The 12,137-nt window shown below is 44.7% G+C and overlaps 1 protein-coding gene across 1 annotated transcript in view; it reads right to left on the minus strand.

Moving 5' to 3' along the window:
• Positions 1 to 12,137, minus strand: part of MTMR7 (myotubularin related protein 7) — a 123,928-nt gene that overhangs the window by 14,980 nt on the left and 96,811 nt on the right. The window contains exons 7-10 of the mRNA XM_007495622.3: positions 11,686 to 11,818; positions 3,505 to 3,614; positions 2,766 to 2,891; positions 816 to 865 (exon numbers count right to left, since the gene is read on the minus strand). Coding sequence (XP_007495684.2) covers positions 816 to 865; positions 2,766 to 2,891; positions 3,505 to 3,614; positions 11,686 to 11,818 — 419 coding nt within the window. The remainder of the gene's footprint in view (positions 1 to 815; positions 866 to 2,765; positions 2,892 to 3,504; positions 3,615 to 11,685; positions 11,819 to 12,137) is intronic.

The raw sequence follows: 12,137 nt of genomic DNA on the forward strand, positions 1-12,137 counted from the left end.
GGTCTGCAGTGCCATTATCATCATTCCCATTTCTGTATCTGGGAAAAGTCACTAAGCCTATAAGACAAGAGCCCTGAAAGCTAGCACAGCCCATAAAAGTGGAAATTTTCTCATATCATGTACAGTGCCGCATGCATCAAGAATGAAATTAAACAAAAGGTTTCTGAAGGTGCCACACTTATGACTCTACTATGCTGACCAGAGGAATGCAGGCCACAGAGCTTTCAGAGCCCCAGTCACTTTAGGTATAAAGCAGTGGGAATAAAATTTGCACGATTTATACAAAACTTGCATTTTTCCATGCCAGGGAGTCGTCGCAACAAGAAGATTCTTAATCTGGTCATAAAAAAGGACAGACATTTTTGTCCTAGATCCTCCACTTTCAAAGGAAAAAGGATCTTATAGTCTAACACCCTCACTCTTTGGCTGAGGAAGTGAGACTCTCCCTGAGAGGTGGAATGATTCACCCAGAGCTCCCCAGGATGAGTAGGTATGGCTGAGTCATGAGCAACACCAGTGGGGGCTCTTCCACCGTGGGCTCCAGCATCCCCAGAAAAACCAAATCTATCGGGCTCTCTGGCTAATTTTGGTGCTAGCCAGAAATGGGACTTTTTCCTTCCTGTGACAACCATGTTCATGACAAATGTTCTCTATACAGCATCTGCAAGAAGGAAGAACGAGCATCCTTCCCCGTGACAGAGAAGGACCCAGCAAGCCCTGCTATGGTAGGCTTTCAGGGAAGCATCTCTTCTCACATCTCCAAACAATGTCTGGTGTTACTGTTGATAGAAATCTAGGCAAAGGCAAAACCTTACCTGTGATTAAACTTGTGTCCAAAGGAAATCCAGTCTTTTTCAATTAATACCTATGACAGGAAGAAGACATAAGGGTCAGGCAGGGTGCAGGGCAGAAAAACATGGCATTGTATGTAGCCAGGTGAGTGTTGAAGGGATACTGAGTAGGTGACACTCACCCTGTAGCTCTTTGGGAAAAGTGAGACACCGAAAGAAGAACCCTTCCACTCTGGGGCAGGAGGATGCCCACTCTTAGCTCAAAGCAGGGCAGCAAGGTGGTCCTGAGATCAAATCTGGCCTTACACTTACTAGCTGTGTGACCCTGGGCAAGTCACTGAATCCTAGTTACCTGTTTTCCTAATGAGCAGCAGAAGGAAATGGCCAACCACTCTAGAGCCTTTACCAAGAAAATCCCAAATGGGGTCACAAGAGTTGGACATGACTGAAAAACTAGGCAATGATACCAGTGGAAGTGCAATTCTTTTTTTTTCCTCTAGTTTTTTATTTCAAGTTGTTATTTATAAATCTTATAATTATAATTCTTGAGTTATTGTATATTCATTTTAATTCTCACATTATCTTAAGAAAAGCCCCATTTATTCCTATTTCTCTAATGTTTTTTTTTTAATTTTAAACATTATTTTATTTGGTCATTTCCAAACATTATTCACTGGAAACAAAGATCATTTTCTTTTCCTCCCCGCCCTCCCTCCCACCACCTTTCCCTCTCCCATAGCCGAGGCACGATTCCACTGGGTATCACATGTGTTCTTGACTCGAACCCATTTCCATGTTGTTGGTATTTGCACTAGAGTGTTCATTTAGAGTCTCTCCTCAGTCATTTCCTCTCAGCCCCTGTAGTCAAGCAGTTGCTTTTCTTTGGTGTTTTTACTCCCACAGTTTATCCTTTGCTTGTGGATAGTGTTTTTTAGATCCCTGCAGAGTGTTCAGGGACATTGCATTGTCCCTAGTGGAGGAGTCCTTTACCTTTGATTGTACCACAGTGCATCAGTAGAAGTGCAATTCTTATTACAAAATTAGGAGCTGGATTTGAGTTTCTGTCCTCCAGCCAAGTCTTGAGCTCATCATTTTTACCTATATAAGCAATATAGGATGGGCCCACAACCATGGCCAATCTAGTAATCAAAGGGTGGATGTCACAGAGTGAGGGAATTCATTCCAGTAGGAAGCACCTTCAGGCAGTCAGAACTATTCTAAAGTGGAATCGCCTACTTTGATAGACAGTGTGGGAGGGACGGAGGGAAGAGAGAAAGAGAGGGAGGAAGGAAGGGAGAGAGGGAGAGGGGAAGGGAGGAAGGGAGGGAAGGAAAGAAGGAAGGAAGAGAGAAAGGGAGGAAAGGAGGGATGGAAGGAACAGAGGGAGGAAGGAAAACAGGGAAGAAAGAAAGAAGGAAGGAAGGGAGGGAGAGGTGAAGGGAGGAAGGAAGGAAGGGAGGGAGGGAGGAAGGGAGGAAGATAGGGAGAGAGGGAGGGAGAAATCCGTCATCTATACAGCACTTATTATGTACTAAGAGGGGATTCCTGTTCAGATATCAGCTGAACTGAATGTCCCCAGAGGCCTGTCCCTAACAGTGTTGGTACCTTGCAGGGTCAATGGCCATACTGAATGGGTTAAGAGTAATGTGTACAATTAGAGAAAGAAGTGAAAACAAGTTGTGAGGCTGGGATTGAGGAGGTGGCTTAGGGTTCCTAGTGCCTCAGTAGCCAGGCTCTGGCTTCAGTGAGAGAGAGAGAGAGAGAGAGAGAGAGAGAGAGAGAGAGAGAGAGAGAGAGAGAGAGGAGAGGGAGAGAGACAGACACAGACACAGAGAGAGAGGGCAAGAGGGAGAGAGAGAGAGAGAGAGAGAGACAGAGACAGAGAGAGAGACAGAGACAGAGAGAGAGAGAGGGGGGGGGTCACGGTGGGTTTCCAGGCCTGCTTTTGGTAGCCTTCTGGACAGCCAGGCTTACCATGAAGCCTTTCAGGGTGCGATAGTGAGGATCCAGGAGGAGGCTGGCCACTGAGCACACCTGGGCTGTTCGGTCCCAGCCATCTGAGCAGTGTACGAGAACGCTGGTCCCTTCCTCAGCCACAGCCTGAAAGTGAAGACAGGTGGACACAGTCATCTAAAGGGGGCGGGGGTTTGGGGCAGTGCTATGCAGAGGTGGGGAGCACCCACTCTGGCTCAGAGATGCTGGGATATCTAGAGAAGGTGGCTAGTTCTCCCCCTCTAGCAGAGAGTTCCTATGGATTCCTGAGGATGTATTCTGGGCTGGACGACGATAAGCTGCTGGCAGCCAGATAGTCAGGGCAGGAAGGGTTTTCCCCTCCTCTGGATGTCATGGGGGCTTATGGGGACATACCCCAAGCTTCTATATTTCTGATGAGAAATAACTGCATCCAGAACTAATCCTCCAGAGAGGACCACCCTGGTAGGAGCCATCACCCCTTCGGGGTCAGGCCTCCACCCATGCTGATTTCAGTATCTCTGACTCCTTAGTATATCACCCAGGAGGGCAGCAGACGCCACACAACTCTCCACTTTTGGTGGGCCTGGTCCTTGGATGGTGGACACAATCAGCCCCACACCAGGCTGTGGTTTAGAAGGGCCGGCCGATTTCCATGTGTCTATCCCCGTCTCCATGACCCCCAAGGCCATTTGCCCATGTGATTTCATGCAGGATGTCCATGACTGACAAAATCACTCACCTTGGCAATAAACACTCCTGCATCCAAGATGGCTTTGATATGCCTCAGCCAACCAGAATTCTCCAGGCCCCAGAGAAAGTCACTCATGGAAGGGGATCGCAGCTCACACACTAGAAAACAATCAGGTTATGATAAATACCAGGGTACCAGTAGCCCAGTTTCCAAAGGGAGCTCACTGCCTGGTGAAGTGGGAAGCTCAGGGACTGCTTCCCCATGTTACACATGAGGAAGATGAGGCACAGAAAGGCCATGTGATTTGGCTATAGCTGGGAGAGTTGAGAGTCAGGTCTTGGAGTCCAAAGACCCCGAATGACCTACTTCCAACTGAGCTATTCAAAAACCCTAAAAGACGATGCTGTGAAAGTACTGTACTCCACAAGTCAGCAAATTTAGAGAACTCAGCTGTGGCCATGATTGGGAAAAATCAGTTTACATCCCAATCCTAAATCAGGGTAATACTTAAGAAAGTTCAAATTATCAATTAATTTGGCTCATTTCACTTGCCAGCAAGGTTATGCTTAAAACTTTGCAAACTAGCCTTCTGCAGTATGTGAACCAATGCTGGTTTTCTTAGAGGCAAAGGAACTAGAGACCAAATTGCCAACATTCACTGGCTTATGAAGAAGGCAAAGGAGTGCCAGAAAAAACATCTACTTCTGCTTTATGGATGCCACTAAAACCTTTGATTATGGGGACCACAACAAAATGTGGCAAGTCCTGAAAGAGATGGAAGTGCCAAGTCATTTTCCTTGCCTCCTGATGAACCTGACTGCAGTCATGAAAAAAAAAGAAAGATGCTTGCTTCTTGTAAGGAAGGCTATGGCAAATCTGGACAGCATGCTGGAAAGCAAAGGTGTTGATCACCTTGTGATACAGATCTGTACAGTCAAAGCTATGGATTTTCCAGTAGCATTGTATGGTTGTGAGAGCAGGACTTTAAGGAAAGCAGAGCATCTCAGAATCAATGCTTTTGCACAGTGGTACTAGAGAAGACTTTTGAGAGTCCTGCGGACAGCAAGGAGACCAACTCAGTCCATACTTAAATTCAGACTGCTCATTGGAAGGACAAATACGGAAGCTGAAGCTTAAGTACGCTGGCCACATAATGAAGACCCTGATGTTTGGAAAGATTGAAGGCCAAAGGAAGAGGGGGTGGCAAAAGATGAAATGGAGGGATAGTGTCATGGAAGCAATGGAACATGAACTTAAACAGACTTGAAGAGATAGTGAAGGTCTGAAGGACCTTGCCCATAGGGTCATGAAGATTTGGGCACGACTGAACAAATGAAGAACAAATGAAGAACATATTACATATTAGAAAGTAAAAGTGATGACATTTTAAATATATTAACTCATTTAAAATTCCTCATTATGTTGACATAAGTAATATTTTAATGAAAATTTACTAATTTTCAAACAAAAAAACAGTGAGAAGAAATTGTTTTATGTATTTTTTGCAAGTCTTGAGTGCCTGGTTTAACAGAAGTAAACCAGATTCTCATTTCTTTTTCTGAATTCAATCTGTTCTGATAATATTGGTTCAGCTGTAGTATCAAAAGACAATCCAGCCATACAGAGATATGTTATTAGGAAAGGGGATTGTGTTTAATTGGCCAATAATGTCTTGATTTCAGGTCCGCATCAGGGACTTCAGGGTCCACAAACCACATTCTAAGAACCAGTAGTGTAGTCAGATATACATAAGACAGAGTCATTGGCTCAGTGAGCATTAACTGTTTTCTTAGTGTGCTTTTTATTGTTGTTCAAATTTATTTTGCACGTAAATCCAAAACGCATCTCAGGACTATTTGACCCTAAATTATATAGTTATTTGTAGTAGAGGGCTTTGATTTTCACCCTACAAAAGGACCAAAGACTTTTTCTTAGCCGGGTTCCTGTTATCTGGGTATGACTGCTATGACTAAAGAGTAACCATCCCAAGAGACTCTAGCTACTCTACTATACCCTAGTAGACTGTAGCTGAAATGGCTTAGGTGGTCCTGAAGAAAGGAGTCCAAAAGCCTTTTGCCATCAATTGGGTCTTTTGATCTATGAACAACGTTTGATTTGACTCCAAAATGTTCATTGATGCGTTATGTGATCCACCAAAACCAATCCTCTCCATTTTGGCTACCTTCTCCCAGCAGCTGCAGACCTGATGCTGGATACTGTAGGGAGCTAGGCACAAAATACATCACAATCTTTCCCATCATTTTTGTCCACAAGGTAAGGAGTGGAGAATGAGACTGAAAATAAAGTTGGCTGCTGGAGCTGCTGATTTTTCCCATTGTGATAAGTCAATGGAACGGCTACAGAAGCCAGGCCCAAGATGTAAGGGAGGAAAGAGGATTTAAAGTGGGCCAAGAATTTAAAGACGAAACGATACTCAGAGATTATCTCAGTCCCACTCATTGCCCAGAAGAGGAAACCAAGGGCCAGAGAACTGCCAAGAAATGCCAAGATCCAAAAGCAGTGTCTCTGACTCCCTTCAGAATTTCCTCCATTGCCCTACACTGCCTGCTCCTTTTCTCCTATAGTCCTTTAGTCTGCAAGTTCCTTGAGGTCTGAGACAGTCTTGTCTGTTTTTGTATCCACAATGCTTATCACAGTGCCTGATGCACAGTAAATACTTCATAAAGATTGACTGATTGATTGATCGATTGATTGATGGTGTGCTGGGCTCTGACCTAGGCAATGGCGACTTGTTTTCCCTAAAAGTAATACCTGCTTTCACCTTTTTTAATCTTCTTTTCAGAAACTGATATTAACATGTGCATGGGAAGCCAACTAGGTCCCCAAGGTTTTCTAATGAGCTTATTTTCAAGGAAGCAGCTGAAATGACTCCACCTTCTACCCAGGTCAAAAGATAACACAAAAAGCCAAGCTGGTCAAATGATTAATCCCCACAAAACAGATGGGCGCCCCCTGAGATTGAGCTGGTAAAACACTAACCTTAAGAGTCTGTTTGCATGTACTAGCCCAGGAGCAGTCAGAAAGGCCCATTTGTTTGTTCCTGGTACCAATTCAGGACCAATATTTACACACCTTTTTACTGAACAAAGTCCATCTCAGCTGTCATCAGAGGCACACATGCCTGCCCACCTGATGAGGAAGCACTCCTGTTGTCAGCTATCATGAAGACCCAGTTCTATTAATATTTGCTTTAAGAGCCGAGCTGACAATAACTGTAAGCCTGAGCCTAGACACAACATGGAGTAAACATTTGGGCTATCCACAATTGCTGCCTCTCAGTAAGTCTACAAACATACCAGAATTCAGGACAAAGAGGACTACTGAGCAGTTTGCCCATCTTTTGACTTGCTCCTGGGACCACTGGCCCAACACTAGAGTCAAGTCTATTGGTCCTCTCCCCTTGGAGAATCAGGAAGGAAAGACAAACAAGGATTTGGAAGCAGTGATGTCCATCTCCTTTGAGGCCTAGGAGATGAGAGACTTAGGTTCAAATCCTGCCTTTCACCCATTATGGCTGTGTGACCCTAATGAGTCCTTTCACCTCTAGGCAATTCTCTAAGCCTATAAATGACCAAAAAAAATCAGCCTGAACTCATCGAGAGAGCATCCTCTTGCACCCAGTTAAATCACACCTCCACCCTGACTAGGCATTATTCCAAAGGCCATTCTGAAAAGGGACTTTTCTCAAGAGTTTCCATGAAGGCTATGTTGGCCCTCTTCATTGTTGACTCTGCCTCCACCCTCATGACTCATGACAACCTCAAAGCTGTGTCAGGAAATGGCCTGAGTGTTGCTTTTTCTCCTACTCAGGATGGTATCACTTCCTTAAAAAAAGTTGGAGAGGGTAAGGGGAGAAGAGATAGAAATAAGCCCCAGCATGACTATCTTTCTCCCAGAGACCAAAGATGGGTCCTGGACACCAGACCCACCAGATATAGATGATCAAATGACCTTGACCAAAGTCATTCTCCAATGTCCCATTGTAGCCAGGAGGTAAACTAGAGTTCTCCAAGGCCAGGGAAGGTACTACCAGACTAGAAATCCTCCTCCTTCCTTTTCCTCCACTTGGCCTCCAGAAGATCAATAGAGGCTGTATCTAGGGCTAAGAGTAGAACATTTAGGGTAGCGGTTCTCAACCTGTGGGTCGCGACCCCGGTGGGGGTTGAACGACCAAAACACAGGGGTCGCCTAAAGCCATCGGAAAATACATATTTCCAATGGCTTTAGCTGCTGAGAAATCGTGCTACTTTACAGCAAGATCTCGGAAAGAACGGGGACCCTGCTGCTCATACATTGTACTAATATTAGTTACCTTTCAGCAGCCCTACCCCTATGAGGGGCGATGGATTTACCCTGTTGCCCGGAGACTGGACTCCAACAGAGACCCAGAGAGAGCACCGGGGAACTGGCTCCGGAGGATTAGGAATGAGTCCTTGAGCGGATAATGGAGTCGAGTAACCCCAGCAAAGTGAAGCCTCAGCGCAAGCTGGAGGGAGATGACAGGAAGAAGAAGGCAGCATCTGCGGACCCCCTACCCAGGCAGGACTTATCTCCCCCAGTGCTCAGGCTGCCTCCTGCTGGATTAATATTTCTCAACATATAATTAAATATTGTTTTTGTGATTAATCACTATGTTTAAATTATATTTGATTTGTAGCAACGAGAATACATAATGCATATCAGGTATTTACATTCCGAATCATAACTGTAGCAAAATTACAGTTTGGAAGTAGCCACCGTTTGGGGTCACTGCAACATGAGGAACTGTATTGTGGGGTCATGGCATTAGAAAGGTTGAGAACCACTGATTTAGGGCCTGAAAAGCTCACTATCAGTAAGCAGGCCCCTGGCTGGTGAAGTCATTGGCCTTGGCAACCCATGAAACCAAGACAAGTGCTAGATGGCCCTTAGCCCTGGGTAGCCTCTCTTCTGCTCTTCTGGTGACCAAGTAGAAGAAAAAAGAGAGGGCTGAGAGCAATCATAATCCCACAATTTTTAGATCAGCTAAAAATATTAACCATTACTTGTAAACATAAGATCTTGGTACAATGACCAGTCCGTGCTGCCAGAGGCATGAAATATTAGCTTTGGTGGCATTTTTTTCTATAACAAAGCCAGTCCAAAACAAGTGGCAACTAATTCAAAGTTCTTCTTGGAAAAAAAGTCTGGGGGGTGATAGGGAAGGTTTTAATATGAATCAATAGAAAATACCACTTCTGGGGAGACTTGGTCAAGAAGGCCACTATGGGGATCATTGTAATGCAGGCATTAATATACCCCTGAAAAGAGGAGAGGTAAAGAGATTCTACAAAGAACTCAATAATAAGACCCTCCAAATTGTATTACATAGACCTTCCTCTTGGGGGCTTGGATGCTAAGATGGGATAACAGAAAGTGGTGAAAAATATGCTTCAGCAAAGAGGTCAGAGGTTTGAAGATCATATCACACTTATAATATTGTGAATGCTTTCTTTGAGAGAAGAGACAAGAGGCCCTAAATAGGGGTGGCACCCAAAAATGACATAAAGAAAATGAAATGGGAAAAATTAGTAAATTTTAGATGGTAAATAATTAGTTACTGATATAGTGATTATTCCTAAACCAGTTATCCCATGTTCAGTCAGACCTTTGAACTGTTAGAACAAATTTAAAAGAGATGAAAAATTGGAATAAAGATGTTTAAGAAACATTGTTTCTGGGACGGTGTGTAAAATGGCCTGGAGAGGCAAGACTAGAGGCAAGGTAGGGAGACCAGGGAGGAGGCTGCTGCAATTATTGGGGGAGAAATGAAGAATGAAGGCCTGAATGAAAAGTGGTAATTGTGAGTAGGATCTGACAGATGTTGTGGAAACTGAAATGACCAGACCTGGCAGCAAATTGGATATATGGATATGAAGAGGGAGGAATTGGCATAATACTGTGATTTTGAACCAAGCAGGCTGCTTCAACAGTATTAAGAATACTTGGAAAAGAGAAGGGTTTTGGTGGAAAAGATAATGAGTTCAGTTTGGGACATGTTGAGTTTAAGATATCTCTGTGACATCCATTTCAAAATATCTAATAGGAGTTGGTGATCTGGGCCCGAAGCTTGAAGGGGAGACTGAGGCTTGATCTGTAAATGTGTGCATCACTTGCTTAGAGATGAGGGCTAAACTCCAGGGCACCAAGAGAATGCATGTGGAGGGACAAAAAAAAAGGGGGGACAGAGCCTTAGGGAACCTCCACAGCTAGGGAGTGTGAGATGGATCATGAACCAGGAATGGATACTGAAAAGGAATGGTCAGACAGGTGCAAGGGGGGTGAGTGGGCAGGGAGGGATATGAGTCATGAGAGCCCAGAGGAAAGATCTGGGAGGGCAGCGTGGTCAGTTGTGTCAATATAGCTGAAAGGTGGAGATGGATGAGGCCCGAGAAAAGGCCATCAGATGTGGCAATTCAGGAATCTTTGGCAACGGAGGGAGTAATTTCTATGGAATGATGAGGTTAGAAAGCAGATCTTCACAAATGAGTCTTCTATCAGGCCATACCTTCACAGTGACACAACTGGAAGGTACAATGAATCCAAGATCCCATTGAATTTCATGTCTATGGATGGCATTTGAGTCAGGGGAGTAACAAGCAAAGACTGACATGTGGGGAAATCATGCAAGATTCCTCAACAGATACAGAACAAGAGTAACAAGCGAAGCCTGACATATGGGAAAAATCATGCAAGATTCCTCAACAGATACAGAACAAGAGTAACAAGCGAAGCCTGACATATGGGAAAAATCATGCAAGATTCCTCAACAGATACAGAACAAGAGTAACAAGCGAAGCCTGACATATGGGAAAAATCATGCAAGATTCCTCAACAGATACAGCACAAGACATCACATTGTTTGATGATCCCCTAATTTTTCATTTTAGCCCAAAGGCATCCACCTCTCTAAGGGTACTGAGTCTCTGGGTATAGATAGTGAACTGCAGATAAACCTGTTTGTGAATGCCTCTGCCTTAGCCCCAGGTTATGGCTGGGCTTCCTAGATGAGACCACTCCAGTTTACGGGTCTCCACAATGACTCTTCCAACCCTGTTCTCCTCTCCTCGTCTCTTCCTTTCCTTTACAGAGACAACGAGGCCATTATTTTCTGTTAAGTTCCTTCTTCAACCTAATCTATCCCCAAAAGATATCTCTGGGAACTTTTGTTCTGTCTTCCTCTGCTTCAGTCTCTAGGGAAGGTGCCTATTCTCCTTGCTAAGGCCAACCTCTTTATTTGTGCACTCCATCCCTCTCTTTTGGGAACTTACCTCTTGTATCCTCTGAGAGCCCCTTTCTCCCTTCCAGACAGGCAGAACTCTATTCTCTATTCAAAGGTTCAGAGACACTGAGAGGATGCTGAGAGATAGACGACCCTAGGTAAAATGGTGTCCCTTTCACAAGACTCCTGCTATGGTGATATGGTAAGGGATAACCGCTGCTTTGTGGCCTTGTACTGGCTCTCCAACTTTGCTGACCTCTCTGTTGGATCAAGAGCACTTTGGACAAGTCCCTAGCCCTCCCTGGGCCTCAGATTCTGCATCTATAAAATGGGAGAGAGTCATGGAGGCACTGGAGTAGATGTCCTCTAAAGTTTCCTTCAATTCAATCCATCCATAATCCCATAATCCAATATATTCCCAAATAAATCCAAAGACTAACAAATGCAAGCTGAAAGGGGCCTCAGAGATCACCAAGTTCCTCCCTCTGATTTAATAAATGAACAAACTGAGATTCATAGACTTGCCCAAGGTCATGTGGCTAGTAATGAACAGAGCTGGGATTTGTGTAGTTAGAATTTTTTCCCAGCATCCCATCTACGTATTAAGCTGATGTACTAATGTAGGGAAGATATAAGTTTTGTGTAGTTCCTCCCTTGCTCTCTTTCCCTTATGTTAGTATGGTTAGCATAAATATGCAAATGGGATGCTGGGAAAGAGAATCCTGGGAAGCATATTCTAATTACATAGATTTGAACCCAGGTCCTCTGACTCCAGAACCAGGGTTCTTTGCACTGTCCAATGATGCCCCTAAATTCTTATTCCAGCGAAAGTACTAGAACCACAGGGATACCCTGCTCACAGGGCCCTGAGGTGATGAGGCCCTGCTGGGGACAAGGCCAGTGACCCACCTCCCCAGGAATCTCTGGGCCTCTCTAGGCTTGGGGAGGGCAGGGAACAGTGGGCTCACCTTCCAGCATTTTTTGCAGGCTGCTCCTCATGACATGGATGTTCTCAATGCCAATGAACTGAAACTTGATGTTGGCATAGTTATCCTCATTTTCATAGCCCTTGCCTGCTGCACGGTTGGCCATGGCGTTGAGCTGGAAGCAAAGCAACCCTGGTTACACTCACTTGGTGGCAGTGGTGGCCCTGAGAGGAGGAGCTCCACATGGACACGTGCATGTAAAGGTAGCAAACAACAAGGATACAGCTGAAAACTGGTAAGAAAAGGGGATGAATATTTAGAGGAAAGATTCATCTTTGTGGATAATGCCTCGAACTGGGTCCTCCTTGTAATCAGAAAAACAATCAAGCAAAAATCACGAGTTCCAGGGATGGTGCTTTGCCCATCTGTCTGCCCCTGCAGACTGTTGCTGCCTACCTGATAGCAAACAGAGGTATGTCCCTTTGTCCCTTCTC

Source organism: Monodelphis domestica, chromosome 6 (genome assembly GCF_027887165.1).
Source record: "Monodelphis domestica isolate mMonDom1 chromosome 6, mMonDom1.pri, whole genome shotgun sequence".
In the NCBI taxonomy this organism is placed as follows: Eukaryota; Metazoa; Chordata; class Mammalia; order Didelphimorphia; family Didelphidae; genus Monodelphis; species Monodelphis domestica.